The sequence below is a fragment of the Motacilla alba genome, chromosome 7 (genome assembly GCF_015832195.1).
Source record: "Motacilla alba alba isolate MOTALB_02 chromosome 7, Motacilla_alba_V1.0_pri, whole genome shotgun sequence".
Lineage (NCBI taxonomy): Eukaryota > Metazoa > Chordata > Aves > Passeriformes > Motacillidae > Motacilla > Motacilla alba.
The window spans coordinates 1,024,828-1,043,483 of record NC_052022.1 but is presented as its reverse complement, the minus strand read 5'-3'; the positions used below and the strand labels follow the sequence as shown (position 1 = coordinate 1,043,483).

Sequence of the window (18,656 nt, the reverse complement as noted above, 5' to 3'; positions counted from 1 at the left end):
CGGCTGTGCCCTCCTGGCAGGGAATTCCAGAGAGGGAAAAGATCCCTGGGGATCCTCCTTTGCTCCAGGCTGAGCCCCTTACCAGCTCCCTCAGGGATTCTGCAGCCCCTTCCCAGCTCCCTCAGGGATTCTCCAGCCCCTTTCCCCTCTCTGTTCCCTTCCCTGGACATGTTCCAGCCCCTGATCTCTTCCCAAGTTATTTATTAATATCTCTATTAATTAATAGATAAAATGTAATGAGGTTGTTCCCCAGCATTGAGAAGCAAATGGAGGAGAAAGGGGAATAAAATGAACATTTTCATGGAAATTCTCCATAAAAAGAAGTAGGAAATCATAGAATTTTTTTTATTATTAATAGGGCATTCCTAAGTATAAAAAAATATTTTAAAATGTTTCCAATCTATCTTTTGATCCTTTTCCCTTCCTATTAATGAGGAAAAGAAGATCTCTGGATAATTCTCTGGGAGAACAAAGGAATTTGCCTGTTGGTAATGAGGGCTCTGTTGTCTGGCACAGCCTCATCCCCCAGCTCCTCTGGGAGCTGATTCATCCCATTCCTGAGCTGAGATCCCAGGAGAGAGGAGCCAGGGGCTGCTCCCAGTGGGAAGTAGACTTCTCAGCATAATTAGGGGCACACCTCGTAATTACATCCCAAATTAAAAGTCTGGAGAGATCTGGTTCCCTGGGAAAACAGAATTCTGCTGGAGGAGAGCTCAGCTCCAATTTTTGGGACCTTGAGCATATTTTTAATTGGTGCCTTCTCCTGGTTTTGTGTGGATAACAGGAGGATCTTTATTTGTGCTGAGATGAGTCAGGAGCCAGAGTTTTTAATAAATCCAAGCTGGATTTCAGAAAACCAGGAAAAATCCCAAAGCAGTGAGGAAAACTCCCCTTTTGGGTGTAGTGTAACCCTGCATTACCAAGGAATTGGAGTTTTCCTTGGGAAGAGCCTGGCTCAGGACCTGCAGCTCATGAGCCAGGTAACTCAGGAGAGCTCCAGAAATCCCAGATACGCTTCAAGTGGGATTAAAGGAAGCCAGTTCCTTAGGAAAGAAAGGAAATGGGTAAATCTGGAACCCAGGAGCTGCGGAGTGTGGGGCTGTCCCAGCCTGGGTCAGATGAGGTTCAAACGATCCTGGCAAACCGGGAGGGATTTTCCCTGGGAAACTGGGAGGGATTTTCCTCCTAAATCACAGCAAATCCTCACTATTGTCTGGCTGCAAAAAAGGTTCTTCCCTGCCTTTGTGGGGGGCAAAAAGTGGGATTGGGATCCTCTCCTGAAACGCAAACTGGGCCCAAAATATTCCTTCCACAGCCGCTGGTTTCCAGCAGTTATCCTTCCATCCATCCATCCATCCATCCATCCATCCATCCATCCATCCATCCAGCATCCATCCCTCCATCCCTCCTTCCTTCCTTCCTTCCTTCCTTCCTTCCTTCCTTCCTTCCTTCCTTCCTTCCTTCCTTCCTTCCTTCCTTCCTTCCTTCCTTCCTTCCTTCCTTCCTTCCGCCACTTCCGCCACTTCCGCCACTTCCGCCACTTCCGCCACTTCCGCCACTTCCGCCACTTCCGCCACTTCCGCCACTTCCGCCACTTCCGCCACTTCCTTCCGCCACTTCCTTCCGCCACTTCCTTCCGCCACTTCCTTCCTTCCTTCCTTCCTTCCTTCCTTCCTTCCTTCCTTCCTTCCTTCCTTCCTTCCTTCCTTCCTTCCTTCCTTCCTTCCTTCCTTCCTTCCTTCCTTCCTTCCTTCCTTCCTTCCTTCCTTCCTTCCTTCCTTCCTTCCTTCCTTCCGCCACTTCCTTCCGCCACTTCCTTCCGCCACTTCCTTCCGCCACTTCCTTCCTTCCTTCCTTCCTTCCTTCCGCCACTTCCTTCCGCCACTTCCTTCCGCCACTTCCTTCCGCCACTTCCTTCCTTCCGCCACTTCCTTCCTTCCTTCCGCCACTTCCTTCCTTCCTTCCTTCCGCCACTTCCTTCCTTCCTTCCGCCACTTCCTTCCTTCCGCCACTTCCTTCCTTCCGCCACTTCCTTCCTTCCGCCACTTCCTTCCTTCCTTCCGCCACTTCCTTCCGCCACTTCCTTCCGCCACTTCCTTCCGCCACTTCCTTCCGCCACTTCCTTCCTTCCTTCCTTCCTTCCTTCCTTCCTTCCTTCCTTCCTTCCTTCCTTCCTTCCTTCCGCCACTTCCGCCACTTCCGCCACTTCCGCCACTTCCGCCACTTCCGCCACTTCCGCCACTTCCTTCCTTCCGCCACTTCCTTCCGCCACTTCCTTCCTTCCGCCACTTCCTTCCTTCCTTCCTTCCGCCACTTCCTTCCGCCACTTCCTTCCTTCCGCCACTTCCTTCCTTCCGCCACTTCCTTCCTTCCGCCACTTCCTTCCTTCCTTCCTCCCTCCCTCCCTCCCTCCCTCCCTTCCTTCCTTCCTTCCACTGGGAGCTGGTGGTTCTGAGCTGGTTTGGAGCTGGAATCTCCATGTGTGTGGGCACAGCAGGAATTTCCCCATGGAAAGGGGGCTCAGGCACTGGAGCTGCCCAGGGAGGTTTGCAGTGCCCAGCCCTGGAGGTGTCCCAGGAATTCTGGAGGTGGCACTCAGGGCTAGGGACAGGGTGGGCACAGCTGGGACTCCATGATCTTGGAATGCTTTTCCAGCCTCCATGATTCCATGAAAACCTGTGTCCAGGTCCTGCTGATGCCCAGCCAGGTCTGGCTCCGTGTCTGCTCCTTTGGGACCTTTTGTGGTGGCTGGAGATGGACACAAAGAGCGGGAAGAGCCATGGGATGCTCCAAGGAAATCCAGCCCAGGTGCTGGCCTTGGACACTCCCAGGGATCCAGGGGCAGCCAGAGCTGCTCTGGGAATCTGTGCCAGCGCCTCCCCACCTTGTCTGAGTTATTCCTGTCAGGAGAGTGCAGGGAAAAGTGGTTTGTGAAAATGTGACCAGATTCCTTTATTATTTTGGAATATGAAGAAATCAGGGAATTCTACGGTCCTGCCTTTCCAGATTGATAAAGGAAAGAAAAAGGATCATTTTCCAAGCATTTCACTTGGCTCCATTGATTAATTAATTAATCAATTACATCCGTGGAGAGGCAGTCACTCACCCCTCACATCCTGCTGCTCCCAATCCCAGCACAGGGATTGGAATCAAGAGGAGCTGGGGCGGCTCTGGGATGTTCCCCAAATGTCTGATGGGCTCTTGTGTCACCATTCCAGGGGTGGTGAAGGTGGATTATGGAGGTGTTTCCATCAGGAAAGCCCTGCAGGGCAGCTGGAACAGCTCTGGGATTTTCCCCAGATGTTTGATGGGCTCTTGTGTCACCATTCCAGGGATGGTCAAGCTGGATTATGGAGACATTTCCATCAGGAAAGCCCTGCAGGGGAGCTGGGATTTTCCCCAAATGTCTGATGGGCTCTTGTGTCACCATTCCAGGAGTGGTGAAGGTGGATTACAGAGATGTTTTCATCAGGGAAGCCCTGCAGGGCAGCTGGGGTGGCTCTGAGATTTTTCACCAAAATGTTTGATGGGCTCTTGTGTCACCATTCCAAGGATGGTGAAGGTGGATTACAGAGGTGTTTCCATCAGGAAAGCCCTGCAGTGGAGCTGGGGCAGCTCTGGGATTTTCCCCAGATGTCTGATGGGCTCTTGTCTCCTCATTCCAGGGGTGGTGAAGGTGGATTCTGGAGCTGTTTCCATCAGGAAAGCCCTGCAGGGCAGCTGGGATTTTCCCCAAGCAGGGATGTCTGATGGGCTCTTGTCTCCTCATTCCAGGCGTGGTGAAGGTGGATTATGGAGATGTCTCTGTCAGGAAAGCCCTGCGGGAGAGGCTGGGCTGCAAACCCTTCTCCTGGTACCTGGAGAACGTCTACCCCGACTCGCAGATCCCGCGGCGTTACTACTCCCTGGGAGAGGTACGGGCCCTGCCCCGGGGGGATGAGCTGGGAATGGAGGGACAACGGGAAGGGCAGCGACCCAGGAGTGCAGGGAAGCAGGAAAGAGAGGGAAGCCGGCAGTAAAAGAAACCAGGAATTGCAGGAAACCAGGAGGAGAGGAAACCAGAATGATAGGGAATCAATCCGTGCAGGAAACCAGGAGAGAGGAAACTAGGATGATAGGGAATCAATCCGTGCAGGAAACCAGGAGGAGAGGAAACCAGAATGATAGGAAATCAATCCATGCAGGAAACCAGGAGGAGAGGAAACCAGAATGATAGGAAATCAATCCGTGCAGGAAACCAGGAGGAGAGGAAACCAGAATGATAGGAAATCAATCCATGCAGGAAACCAGGAGGAGAGGAGACCAGAATGATAGGAAATCAATCCGTGCAGGAAACCAGGAGTAAAGGAGACCAGAATGATAGGAAATCAATCCGTGCAGGAAACCAGGAGAGAGGAAACTAGGATGATAGGGAATCAATCCGTGCAGGAAACCAGGAGTAAAGGAAACCAGAATTACAGGAAATCAATCCATGCAGGAAACCAGGAGGAGAGGAAACCAGAATGATAGGAAATCAATCTGTACAGGAAACCAGGAGGAGAGGAAACCAGAATTACAGGAAATCAATCCGTGCAGGAAACCAGGAGTAAAGGAGACCAGAATGATAGGAAATCAATCCATGCAGGAAACCAGGAGGAGAGGAAACCAGAATGATAGGAAATCAATCCGTGCAGGAAACCAGGAGGAGAGGAAACCAGAATTACAGGAAATCAATCCGTGCAGGAAACCAGGAGTAAAGGAAACCAGAATGATAGGGAATCAATCCGTGCAGGAAACCAGGAGGAGAGGAAACCAGAATTACAGGAAATCAATCCGTGCAGGAAACCAGGAGTACCAACCAGTAAGTAAAGCAAGAACTGGAAACCAGTGAGGGAAGGAAACCAGTAAGTACAGCAAAGCTGGAAGTCTAGGGAAGCAGGAAAGCCAAGAAATAAAGAAACCAGTAAGAACTGGAAACCAGTAAGCAAAGGAAAGCAATCTTGCAGGTAACCAGTAACTACAACAAAGCAACAAGGGAAGAAAACCAGTAAATCCAGGACACCAAGAAGTGCAGCAAACCAGTAAGGAAAGGAAACCAGTAAGTAAAAGAAATCAGCAATGCAGGAAACCAGTGAGTAAAGGGAACCAGCAGTACAGGAAACCAGTGAGTAAAGAAAAAACCAGCAGTACAGGAAACCAGTAAGAACTGGAAACCTGCTAGTGAGGAATACCAGTAGGTACCAAAAACCAGTAAGTGCAGGGAACCGGGAGGTGTCCAGAGCCAATGGATCCATTCCCAAGGGGATGAGGTGGCTTTGGACCAAGACTCAGGTCCTGGAGTTCCCTCCTTGTCTCTTATTCCTCTTGATTTCTTATTTCTCTTTATTTCTGTTTTTTTTAAGTCCTTTTCAAGAAGGACTTGAAACATATTCCCTCTCCTTCAAAATCTCCCTGTAAATCAAGTGTCTATTCCAAATGTTCACCAGGCAAATTTATCTCCCAAGTGGAGATTGGAAAAGTGAAGTTTGGGATTAATATTTTGACACAATGAATATGCAGCCCTTGAGGGGAACCTTCCATCATCATTAATTGCTTAGAAATGACTTTTTTTGGATTTTTTTTTGAAGAAATTTTTGTTCACTGAGTGTTTTCCAGCCTGGAGCAGAGGGTCAAGGACATTCCTGGTAATCACAAGATTCTGGGACTACCAGGAGCTGGAATTTCTTTGAAATTTAATAAATTCACAATTAAAAATATTAAATGGAGTTGTTCCTATGCTGCCTTTTAAAAGCTCTGGAATGGGTTGATTTGAGATGATGGAATAACAATCCTGGGATAACACTCCGAGGAACAAATGGCTTTTTTTGACATCCAGGGAAGTGATTTCCCACTGAAATTTGCCATTGTAGGCCGGAATAAAAGGCACTGGAGGATTCCAGGTTTAATCCTGCCAAAATAAAGGGAAATGGGGGTTTCCAGCAAGGAGAGGACTTGTCTAGGGAATGTCAAATAAAGTGGGATTGTGCCACGTTGTCAGGCTGGAAAATGGGATGAGAAAGGCAGAAAAAAAGTGATTAAAACACCTGATCTGTGCAGGGTTGCCTCAGTTCCCATGGAAACAGCAGCTTGGGCAGGAGCTGGGAATTCAAGCCCTGCTTGGCTGTGCCAGTGGAGCAGGAAAAGGGAATTGCAGCCTTAAAGCCCAGGGACCAGCAGAGAAATGGGGCATTTTTAAGGCATTGGAGTGCATTTTTTGGACATTTTCCTGCCTTTCAGAAGAGATTTGGGCAGGATTTGATGCATCCAAGCTGGAGCAGCATCATTAGGCTGTAAATGATCCATGTCCTGCCCTGGATGGCTCCTCCTGGGCTCAAATCCAAGGAAAAGTGGGGTGAGTCAAAGGTGAGCAGTGCCAGGCCTCCAAGTGCATTTCCCAAGTGGATGTTTTGTTGTTTTCTGGGACAGGCAGGGAGAAAAATAGTGGAGATTTCGACAGATTAGGGGTAATCATCCTGAATTCCCTCATGGATTGACATGGAATAGTGAGAGGTGTCCCTGGCCGAGGATGAGCTCTGGGGCCACTCCCAACCCAAACCATTCCATCACTGTTTAGGAATGTGATCTCCTCACAAATTGGAGTTTTCTGCACAAATCTGGCAGGTCCAGGAAATATTTTTAAGGAATATTTCACCTCTTTCTCCAGATCAGGAATGTTGAAACCAACCAGTGCTTGGACAACATGGGCCGCAAGGAGAACGAAAAAGTGGGATTTTTCAACTGCCATGGCATGGGAGGGAACCAGGTAAATACAACCAGGGAAAAGTGGCTTATTTGTCCAAGAATTCCTTTGGAGTATTTTAAATATCCTTTTCAATTCCATTTTAGATTGTGTGTGAAAGTATTGTCAAAATAATCAATGAAAATTCCAAAATACATTCAGGTTCGAGCTGAAGGATTTTAAGAGGACTCAGCCATTTTTTTTTTCAATTTCAGCTCCAGATTTTGGGGGAATATTGGTGCACATCCATGGGAAGTATCCCAGTGAATAGACGGAATAAAATCCCGCTGTCATTTAAAACTAAATTTAACATTCCAGACATGAACTTTAGGAAGCGTGATCAGGAATTTGAATTTATTTTCGTAAAGATGAAATGGGCAGGAATCTCCCTAAACGTGGCTGGATCCGTCTGTTCCGGATGTGTGTAGGGAAAATGAATATCCAGGATATTCGTGGAGGTTCTTTGGTGGAATTCCAGTGGTGGGGCCCTGGGGTGTTTTGTTTGGAGGGGCTGGAAAGGGAGTGGAAAAGTGGATGGAATTCTTGGTCTTGTGACCAACGACTCTGGGTTAATTAGAACAAAATTTGCATATTCCAGTGGATATTCAAATTAGCATGGCTGCTCCAGATGGGGTTTGGGATGTAAATTATAATTAAGGGACTTCAAAGCGTATTTTAAATTAGCTCTGTTTTAATTAATTAGAATTTATTATTTATGTGTAGAATTTTCCGGGGGTGGAGCCAGCCTGGCACGGTCACAATTCCCTGGTGGCTCTGGTGTTCCACACACCTGCTCCTGGCCACATTCCTGGTGGGAAAGGCTGGGATGCTCTGTGTTCCCATCCCTGATTTATCCTGGAGGTTCATCCCAGCTCCTGCCATCTCCTCCTGTCACTTCCTCCATCCTCACTGGAGCTTGGCCTCATTTCTCTGCTTTCTGGCTTGGAGAACCTTCCCCTGAATTCCCATGGATTTCTCCAACCTTTCCCTGAATTCCCATGGATTTCTCCAGTGGAAAACCTTTCCCTGAATTCCCATGGATTTCTCCAGTGGAAAACCTTTCCCTTCCCCTGAATTCCCTTGGATTTCTCCAACCTTTCCCTTCCCCTGAATTCCCATGGATTTCTCCAACCTTTCCCTTCCCCTGAATTCCCATGGATTCCCCCAGTTGGAAACCTTTCCCTTTCCCTGAATTCCCATGGATTTCTCCAACCTTTCCCTTCCCCTGAATTCCCACGGATTTCTCCAGTGGAGAACCTTTCCCTTTCCCTGAATTCCCATGGATTTCTCCAACCTTTCTCTTCCCCTGAATTCCCACGGATTTCTCCAGTGGAGAACCTTTCCCTTTCCCTGAATTCCCATGGATTTCTCCAACCTTTCTCTTCCCCTGAATTCCCATGGATTCCCTCAGTTGGAAACCTTTCCCTTCCCCTGAATTCCCACGGATTTCTCCAGTGGAGAACCTTTCCCTTTCCCTGAATCCCCATGGATTTCTCCCGGGAGAGGCTCCAGCTCCCGAGGCAGCCCGGGGTCTCTCCCAGGGCTGGGGTTGGTGTTCCCAGCCCTTTTCCAGCCCCCTCTGTGTTCCAGGTGTTCTCCTACACGGCGGACAAGGAGATCCGCACGGACGACCTGTGCCTGGACGTGTCGCGGCTCAACGGCCCCGTCCTCATGCTCAAGTGCCACCACCTGAGGGGCAACCAGCTCTGGGAGTACGATGCCGAGGTATCCCGGGCCTGGGGGAGGGTTCTGGGGCAATCCCGGGATCACTGAGGCTGGGAAAGCACTCCAGGGTCACGGAGTCCCGGCTGTGCCCACCCTGTCCCCAGCCCAGAGCCACCTCCAGAATTCCTGGGACACCTCCAGGGATGGGCACTGCAAACCTCCCGGGGCAGTTTCAGTGCCTGAGCCCCCTTTCCATGGGGAAATTCCTGCTGCTGTCCACACACACCGAGGTTCCAGTTCCAAGCCAGCTCCTGGGGAAATCCTCCTGGGATTCGCCCGATTCCGTGTTTCCGTCTCACTTCAAACAATTCCCACAAGGATTTCCATTCACACCGAGTGCCACCTCCAGGAATTCCTGGGATACCTCCAGGGATGGGCACTGCAAACCTCCCTGGGCAGCATCTGCCAAGGCCTGAGCACCTTTCCATGGGGAAATTCCTGCTGCTGTCCATCCTGAGGCTGGAAAAACCCTCCCAGGTCATCAGGTCCAAGCTGTGCCCCATCCCCACCTTGTCCCCAGCCCAGCCACATCCAGGAATTCCTTGGGCACCTCCACCCTTCCTGCCTGGAAGGTTGGAATTCTTCCTGTAAAGTACACACAAGGAATGTGCTGGTTTTTCCCATAAATTGAGCAGAATTTCCCAGGAATTGTGTAAAACCCGGCTCGGCCATGAGATGGAGCTCCTAAAACAGGAATACTCTGTGGTTTTATGGCATCTCCAAGGACTGGCTGCTTGTTCTCCTGGAAAACATCCCATTGCATTCCCTGTCCCTGGATTTATTGAGTACAGCTTTTCATTACCAGTTTTCCTTGGAATACTGAGATTTCAGCTGCCCGTTTTCCCTTTCATTTCATTATTGCCATTATTATATATATATTTTAGTGTATTATTAACCTCCAAACATTCTTAATATCCAGGACTTTTTTTTTCCCTAGAAAACAACCAGTTGGGATATTCCAATTTTTTTTTTCCCCAAGAGAAACAATTACAGGATATTTCCTGAATCCCTTGTATTCATTAATTTAAATTTCTAGTGGAATTACCCTGATTTTTCCTTACCTTGCTTATTCAGGCATTGCACAAAGGGATTTGGGGTGGTTTTTAGGAATTTTTAGGAATTCTGGCTTGGCAGTGGACAACAGGGCCACAGCTGGACATGAAATAATCCTAAAAAGGGGTTTCCATGAGGGATTTTCATGGAATTTTCTATGATTTCCTGCTGCTATTAATTTTTTACAATTTCCTAATTTAATTTGGGGTATTTAATATTGAATGAATTCCAGGCTCCCGTGCCTGGTGATTCCTGTTGTGCCATCCGAGGAAACCTCTGGATGAGGTCCTGGGACACACACGAAGGGATCCAGGGAAAAAATGAAGCTGGAAATGTGTCACAGCTGATAGGAAGGAGTTTAATTCCTTGTGGATGGATGGTGATTCCTGAAAAGCTCCTTAGGGTTTATTCCTGACAGATCCCTCAGGTTTATTCCCAACAGTTCCCTCAGGTTTATTCCTGAAAAGCTCCTCAGGGTTTATTCCCGACAGATCCCTCAGGTTTATTCCTGACAGATCCCTCAGGTTTATTCCCAACAGATCCCTCAGGTTTATTCCTGACTGATCCCTCAGCTTTATTCCTGACTGTTCCCTCAGGGTTTATTCCCGACAGATCCCTCAGGTTTATTCCCGACAGATCCCTCAGGGTTTATTCCAAGGCTGCCAGAGCTCCAGGAGTGTTTGGACAATGCTCTCAGGGACAGGATGGGATTGTTGGGGTATCCTGGCAGGGCCAGGGCTTGGATCAGTGATCCCTGTGGATCCCTTCCTGCTCAGAATTCCACGGTTTTTTCCTGGATAATTGCCACTGTTTGTCCCCAGTCACTGTGTCCCTGCAAAGCTGTGGAATTTCCATCCAGGGAGAGCTGAGGGGCTGCACAAAAAATGTTCCTTGGATCACTGACTCCGCTTTCCTTGTGTCTTCCCTCCCCTCAGTATTTTGGGAAATGGGAGTATAGCTTTGAGGTAAGTCTGGTGCAATCCCTGTGCCAAATCCCAGTCCCTGGAATAGCTCCTGTAGCAGTGCCCTCACTCAGTGCTTCCCCGTAGCTGCTGCTCCAACATTCCAGAGCTTCCTGCTCCCTGAGCCAGCCTGGGACAGCTGGGAATGCTCCCCTGGAGAGGGGCAGGATCCAGGGAGAGCTCAGAGCCCCTGGCAGGGCCTGGAGGGGCTCCAGGAGAGCTGCAGAGGGACTGGGGACAAGGGACAGGACACAGGGAATGGCTGCCAGTGCCAGAGGGCAGGGATGAATGGGAGATTGGGAACTGGGAATTCCTGGCTGGGCTGGAATTGCCAGAGCAGCTGTGGCTGCCCTGGATCCCTGGCAGTGTCCCAGGCCAGGCTGGACAGGGCTGGGAGCAGCCTGGGACAGTGGGAGGTGTCCCTGCCATGGCAGGGGTGGCACTGGATGGGCTTTGAGGTCTTTCCACCCCAAACCATCCCATGAATCCGTGTACCAGGAAAAGCCTGCTCAGATTCCCACACTCGTGTTTATCCCCACGTGAGGATATTTCATATCCTGTGAGCACCAGAGAGAGAATTCCCAGTCTTGTACTGACGGGCCTCTGCTTTCCCTGGAAGGATTGGTGGACAGGAGGGAACAGGGAATGCTGATCCAGAGGGATCCAGCTCTGCTGTCCCTGCTGTGACTCCCAGTGGCATTTTAGGGACACTCAGCCCAGGTATTTTTAGTGGCTCCTTTATCCTCATGTCACTTTTTCCATTCCCAAGCCAAAATCATGGAAAAGGAGCGGGTGAGGGATGTGGGGAGAGCATTCCACCTCAGTGGTGAGGTGACAGTAGGAAGAATTTAGGGAAATGGAAGCTCCCCTTCTTCTCACCCCGCCTGGAATTACTTTTTTCTAGCACTGGAATAGCTGGAATTGTGGAAAAAAAAAACAAACCAAAACAACTCATAAATGTTTAATGAATTCTCTTTTTAATTGGGTAATTCCCAAATGGGGTTTAGGGTGGTTTGTCCCATCTGTGCCCAGATCTTTCCAGTGGGGAATCACAGACATCCAAGGGGTTGGAGAGGCAGGATTGGGAGCCATGCTTCCTGATGGATTTGGGAATGGGCTCAGGAGCAGGGAGGAAATTTTTGGATATTTGTGCAGAACAAAACCCATCTCTGCCTGGATCTTCCCAATGGGGAATCGCAGCAATCCAGGGGGTTGGAGGGGCAGGACTGGGAGCCATGCTCCACTGTGGATCATGGGAATGCTCTCAAGAGCAAGGTGGAAGTTTTGGGATATTGCTAGGAAAACCCCATCTCTGCCTGGATCTTCCCAGCAGGGAATTGCAGCAATCCAAGAGTAGGAAGAATGGGACTGGGAGCCACAATCTGGATCATGGGAATGCTGTCAAGAGCAAGGCAGAAGTTTTGGGATATTTGTAGGAAAACCCCATCTCTGCCTGGATCTTCCCATTTGGGAATAGCAGCAATCCAAGGGTAGGGAGAACGGGATTGGGAGCCACAGTCTGGATCATGGGAATATTCTCAAGAGCAAGGTGGAAGTTTTGGGATATTGCTAGGAAAACCCCACCTCTGCCTGGATCTTCCCAGCAGGGAATTGCAGCAATCCAGGGGTAGGGAGAACGGGATTGGGAGCCACAATCTGGATTGTGGGAATGTTCTCCAGAAGCAAGGTGGAAGTTTTGGGATATTTCTAGGAAAACCCCATCTGTGGATCTTCCCAGTTGGGAATAGCAGCAATCCAAGGGTAGGGAGAACGGGATTTGGAGCCGCAGTCTGGATCATAGGAATGATTTCCAAGAGCAAGGTGGAAGTTTTGGGATATTTCTGCTAGGAAAATCTCTGCCTGGATGTTCCCAGCAGGGAATTGCAGCAATCCGAGGGTAGGGAGAACAGGCCACAATCCACTGTGGATCATGGGAATGCTCTCAAGAGCAAGGTGGAAGTTTTGGGATATTGCTAGGAAAACCCCATCTGTGGATCTTCCCAGCAGGGAATAGCAGCAATCCAAGGGTAGGGAGAACGGGATTGGGAGCCACAGTCTGGATCATGGGAATATTCTCAAGAGCAAGGTGGAAGTTTTGGGATATTTCTAGGAAAACCCCACCTCTGCCTGGATCTTCCCAGCAGGGAATTGCAGCAATCCAGGGGTAGGGAGAACCAGATTGGGAGCCACAATCTGGATTGTGGGAATGTTCTCCAGGAGCAAGGTGGAAGTTTTGGGATATTTCTAGGAAAACCCCATCTGTGGATCTTCCCAGTTGGGAATAGCAGCAATCCAAGGGTAGGGAGAACGGGATTGGGAGCCACAGTCTGGATCATGGGAATGCTGTCAAGAGCAGGGAGCAGATTTTGTGTGCGATTCAGTCCCATCCCATGAATTTCCCTCCGGCCATCCCCGTTCGCCCCCGGCGCGTTCCCGGCCCGTTCTCCACGAGCCATTCCCAGCTTTCCCCGCCGTTCCCGCTGAGCGTTCCCGCTTTTCCAGAGGCGCACGTTCCTGCACATCATCACGCAGTCGTGCCTGACGCTGGGCAGGGTGGAGGACGGCTCCCAGGGCCCCACGGTGGAGGCCTGCGACGGGAGCCCCCTGCAGAGCTGGATCCTCAGGAATTACTCCCGCCTGGAAGTCTTTAGGAAGGTTTACTCCAGCCCCACTGATTACTTCCTCTAGGGGCATCAGGACTGGGAGGAAATCTGGGATGTGGTAAGGAATTGCCAGGGAATCTTCCTGCTCTGGGCTCTGCTGGAGGAGCTCGGCGGAGTTTCTGTCTTGTTTTAGTTTTGGGGGGGATTTTTGTGGTTTTGAAATTTTTTTTTTGACGGTTTTGCAAATGTTCGTTTTTCATGGAATTCGTAGATCTTCATGGAATGCTTCAGGGAATTTTACGAGAATTTTTGAAACGTTTTTTCACACGGTTTTCATTGTTCCATGGTTTTTTTTTCCCATGGGTTTTTCCATGGGTTTTTCCGTGAGATTTTCCGTGAGATTTTCCATGAGGTTTTCCATGAGATTATCATTGAATTTTCATGGATCTTTTGTGGAATTTTCACAGAATTTTCTAACAATTTTCCATATAATTTTCATACATTTTTCATTCCATGGAATTTTTCCTGGAGTTTTCACAGAATGTTCGTGGAATTTTTTGGTAGAATTTTAATGGAATTTTCATAAAATCTAATACTTTTTTTCATTGAATTTTCATAGAATTTAATAGAATTTTTGATGTCAATTTTTTTTTTTCCATAAAACAAGACAGAAGATGATTTTGTAGCTACAGAACAGATGTTTAGTGTTAGCTCTTAGTTCTTAGTAATTATTAGTTACTAGTAATTATTAGTCTTGATTATTGTTAGCTTAAATTGATTTTGGATGAATTAAACTCCCTTGATCTCTTGCTGTCACCGTGATGGTTCCAGTCTGCAGGAGCTGAAGATTTGGTTCCTATTCCAGGACATAAAACTAATTCCAGTTGGGAAATATTTTCTCAAAAAGCTTCCACTTTCCCCAGGATTTTCCTCAGATTTTTTCCTAGAATTTTCCTAGAATTTGGTTTTTCTTATAGATTTTTTTTCCCTATACTTTTCATGGAATTCTTCCTATTCAGTGGAGTAGCACAAGGAGGTGGGTGGTAGGAAAACCAAATTCCTTGTTGGAATTTCCCACCAGTTTAGTAGGAACACTAGAAAAAAGTCTTTCTTTACCTCTATATATATTTAAATTTTTTTATATATCTGTATTTATTTTCTATTGTTTTATTTCTATATAAAATTAAAATATTTAGAACTATAATAGTTATAAATTTACACTCATAAACACCCATATATGTTTATTATGTAATATATAAACATACTGCTACATTTTTCAGTAAATGTAATATTATGTAGAAATATTATAAATAATGAACAAAAATGGTGTTTATGAGCCCTGAGAGCATCAGACTCTTGTGAAAATAATTCCTGATTTTCCTTCAGTTAGGTGTATTATTATTTTATTTTAATTTATATTTTTAATATTCTCTGCTATATTATTTTATATATCTCATATTTTAGATTATTCTAGATTATATTATTCAATCTATTTTTAGTCCCTTAAATTTTGTACTCTATATTATTTTTATATTTGTTTATATTGTGCATAATATCTATGATAGTAATTATTATTTTTATATTATCTATAATATGATATTTTATATTAATTTATATTACTTTTTTCTACCATTTATTTTTATATCTATTTTTAATATTGTATCAATATTTATCCTCCTGGGCGAGCCCAAGACCTCAAGCAGCTCCCACCACTCCAGCCCCTCTATCCCTGAGGAGATCCCAAGGTTTGACATCAGCCCGGGCTGATGAATGGGATGAATTTGGCTTAATTTTGGGATGGATTTTGGGATTTATTCCTCCTTTCTCCCCTCTCCTGAGGGCTCCAGGATTTTCCTGCCCATCCTGGTCTTCCCTGATTGTTCCCTTGCCATAAAATCAGGCTCTGCTCCAGTGGACGATCTGCAGACAGGATTTCCACCCTGGAATTCCCCATTCCCAGGGTTCTTGGGAGAGCTGGGAATGTTCCCCTGGAGAAGGGAGGGATCCAGGGAGAGCTCAGAGCCCCTGGCAGGACCTGGAGGGGCTCCAGGAGAGCTGGAGAGGGACTGGGGACAAGGATGGAGGGACAGGAGCCAGGGAATGGCTCCCAGTGCCAGAGGGCAGGGCTGGATGGGAGATTGGGAACTGGGAATTCCTGGCTGGGAGGGTGGGCAGGCCTGGCACTATCCCAGGGAATGGTGGTGGGAACGCTCCCGGCTCCACTGGGACTGAACCTCTCTGGTGTTGCCTAAGGACAGAATTTCCTGTTTAACTTCCCGGGATTTCTCTGGGAATTCGTTCTCCCCGTGGAGCAGGTGGTGTTTCATTCCTTCCAGGACATTTTGTGTCCTAGTTCTGCCATCCCTCAGAATTGTGGTGGGATCAGAGGGGGTGTCCCAAGAAGGAAAAATGCCTGGGAGCAGCAGCATTTCCATGGAATAGCGAGCAAATGCATTCCCATCAGCAACAAAAAAATCCTGCTCTGGTCCCAAACATTCCACGTGCCCATGGCCGTGGAGACCAAACTCCTCCATCCAGCAGCTGTGCCCTGGAAAGACAAGGTTTCCTTGGAATTACTTCCCCTTTGCTGAGGGCTTTGAGGGCGGAGCAGGGCCGGGATATTCCTGGAGCTCCAGCAGATCGCTCCACCCGGTGACCAAACCCGGCCCGGAATGCCGGGAAATCGCATCCCCCGGCTGGAATTCCACGGGAACGCTGGCTTTCAGCGGGAATTCTCTGTCCCTCCCCTTGCAGAAGCTCACCCTGAGGCACCTGAACAGCAACCAGTGCCTGGCGGAGCCGTCGGACGAGGACCGGCTGGTGCCCACCGTGCGCGAGTGCGGCAGCGGCCGCTCCCAGCAGTGGCTGCTGCGCAACACGACCCTGGCGGCCTGATCCCAGAGCCCATCCCGCTGCTTCCCGCTCCTCCTGCTGCGCCCAGCAGCGCCCAGCCCGCTCCCGGCCCCAGCGGAGTCACCGCGGGATTCCTGGTGCCGCCGTGCCCTTGGACTCCTCCGGGCCTCCGGGTGATCCCAGACCTGCTGGGGCCGACGCCTGCGGGCTCCAGATTCCAGAGGCAGCAGCTGGCCTTGGAGGAGTTGGGATGTGGAGGTGTTCCTGTCACTCCTGAGGTTCCAGAGGCAGCAGCTGGCCTTGGAGGAGTTGGGATGTGGAGGTGTTCCTGTCCCTCCTGAGATTCCAGAGGCATTGGCTGACCTTGGAGAAGCTGGGATATGGAGGTGTTCCTGTCACTCCTGAGGTTCCAGAGGCAGCAGCTGACCTTGGAGAGGTTGGGATGTGGAGGTGCTGCTGTCACTCTGAGATTCCAGAGGCAGCAGCTGGCCTTGGAGAGGTTGGGATATGGAGGCGTCGCTGTCACACATCTCCACAGAGAGGTGGCCCTGTGGCAGCCGTTGGCACTGGGAGCCATCCTGGGAGGTGTGGCCCGAGCCGAGGGGCGCTCCTGGAGAAGCTGGAGGAGATCCTGGAGCATATCCTGAGGAACCTTGGGTGTTCTCTCGTGCCCGGGGGGATTTGACAGCACCAAAGCTTCCTGGGTTGTGGTGGGAAAAACCAGGATCCGGTGCTGGGGAAACCAGGCCAAGAGTGCACTTCACCTGGAGTTCCAACGGATGAGGCCGCAGGAGACACGGGAATGCCGAGGGGAAGGAGTGACACTCGTGGGACCTCGGAGCGGCACGGAGGGAGCTGTCCCCTCCTCCCATGGGAATGGAGCTGGGGCCGGACCTGGGGCTCAGGGGAGCCCTGGAAGGACCAAACCTGAGACCCCTGGAGCTTGGAGGGTGTCCATCCCTCCATCCCAACACATCCATGAATCCCTGCACCCCAGCTCTGTCCCTGGACCCACTCCCAGCTCTGCCTCCAGGCGTTCCCTGGGATCACAGAGGCATTCCTTGGGATCTCAGAGGCATTCCCTGGGATCACAGAGGCGTTCCTTGGGATCTCAGAGGCATTCCCTGGAATCACAGAGGCGTTCTTGGGATCACAGAGGCATTCCTTGGGATCTCAGAGGCGTTCCCTGGGATCACAGAGGCATTCCCTGGAATCACAGAGGCGTTCTTGGGATCACAGAGGCGTTCCTTGGGATCTCAGAGGCATTCCCTGGGATCACAGAGGCATTCTTTGGGATCTCAGAGGCGTTCCCTGGGATCACAGAGGCGTTCCTGGGATCACAGAGGTGTTCCCTGGGATCACAGAGGTGTTCTCTGGGATCACAGAGGCATCCCCTGGGATCACAGAGGTGTTCCCTGGGATCACAGAGGCTCCTTTCTGGTTCCAGGAATTTGGGGGCTCAATCTTTCTGTGGGTGTGGCTGTTCCCAAAGCTCTGCTGGCCCTCGGGAGCTGCTCCCCGCTGGGATGTGGGGACAGGGACATTGGAATGTGCTGGGGACCTTCCTTTGGGAGCCACCCCAAATGCAGCTGTGGCCCTCTGGGCTGGGATTTTGGGAATTCTCACTGCCCAGAGGGTTCAGGAGACTGAAATCCCAGGGCAGCGGGATCCCAGCACGGGTGAGTGGGGAAATATTTCCCAGGATTTCCCTCACAATTCCCAGAAATCTCTGTAAATGCACTGGGTCATTAAAAATGCTGGTATTTTCTGTATCTGCTCTGGTGGCTCTGGATTCATCCCGGGGTTTGTGGGTGCTGTAAATGACAGAGGATGTTTGCTGGATACCGAGCATGAAAGGGGAAGCAGGAGGGATTCGGCTGGGAAAGGGATTGCCGGGCATCCGTGGAGCTGGAATATCCTGGATTAACTGGGATTGGGGCTCATCTCCAGCCTCCTGCCCAAATATTCCTGCTCCTCACCCTCCAGTCACCCCCAAAACACAAAATGTGGTTTAAAAGATCCCCCAGAAAAGGGGGAGGTTCTGTTCTGCTTCGTAAAAAGAGCAGGAAAACATCGGGATGAAATTCAGACAGGAATTCCCGTGCAGGAGCAGAGGGATCAGTCATTTATTTCATCTCCTTCCCGCGGGTTTTGGCCACACCACAGCCCTGGGTGGGTTCCGTGGCCGGGAACTGGGGTTGGGCTGGGAAGGAGGAGGTGGGGGATGTCCTGGGGACAGCGGGAGAGGGTGGTGGCACTTCCCTGGCTCCAAAGGGGCACAGCTCCACATTCCCAACGCTGCCCTGTCCCATCCCAAGGTTCCTGGACATCAGAGCCGGAGCTCTTTACAAAATTAGGATTTTATAAATAGAATTTCTACATTAATACATAATTTTATAATTCATCCTGCGCTGCTGCAGTGCCCTTCAACCAATCAAATCACGACAGCATTAATTAACAACTCCTGTAATGAGATTCCCCACATCCAGAGTTGCTTCCTTGTCCAAAAAAAAACATGGAAAAACCCCAGCTGAAATCCCTAAAATCCCTTTTCTCGGTAATTCCCTGTTCCAGGTTGTCCCCGCAGGTGTCTGGGGGGTTGGAGCTGCAGGTGACACCAAACCCTGGTGAGGCCCAGCCTCCCCTGCTGGTAATTAAAGCCTGCAGAGGTAATTAACCGCTCCTGTTAATGATGGGCTGCGG

General features: G+C 49.6%; 1 protein-coding gene across 4 annotated transcripts in view; it reads left to right on the top strand.

Moving 5' to 3' along the window:
• Window positions 1-17,725, top strand: part of GALNT13 (polypeptide N-acetylgalactosaminyltransferase 13) — a 51,014-nt gene extending 33,289 nt beyond the window's left edge. For 2 of the 4 annotated variants that reach the window (XM_038143079.1, XM_038143080.1), the window contains exons 10-15: window positions 3,775-3,914; window positions 6,683-6,781; window positions 8,348-8,482; window positions 10,471-10,500; window positions 13,000-13,218; window positions 15,855-15,991. In XM_038143079.1, the coding sequence (XP_037999007.1) occupies window positions 3,775-3,914; window positions 6,683-6,781; window positions 8,348-8,482; window positions 10,471-10,500; window positions 13,000-13,185 (590 nt within the window). In that variant the 3' untranslated portion in view covers window positions 13,186-13,218; window positions 15,855-15,991. Of the gene's footprint in view, window positions 1-3,774; window positions 3,915-6,682; window positions 6,782-8,347; window positions 8,483-10,470; window positions 10,501-12,999; window positions 13,219-15,854 lie in introns of all 4 variants that reach the window. The other 2 variants (XM_038143081.1, XM_038143082.1) reach the window with 2 other exon arrangements.
• Window positions 17,726-18,656: the final 931 nt, after the last annotated feature.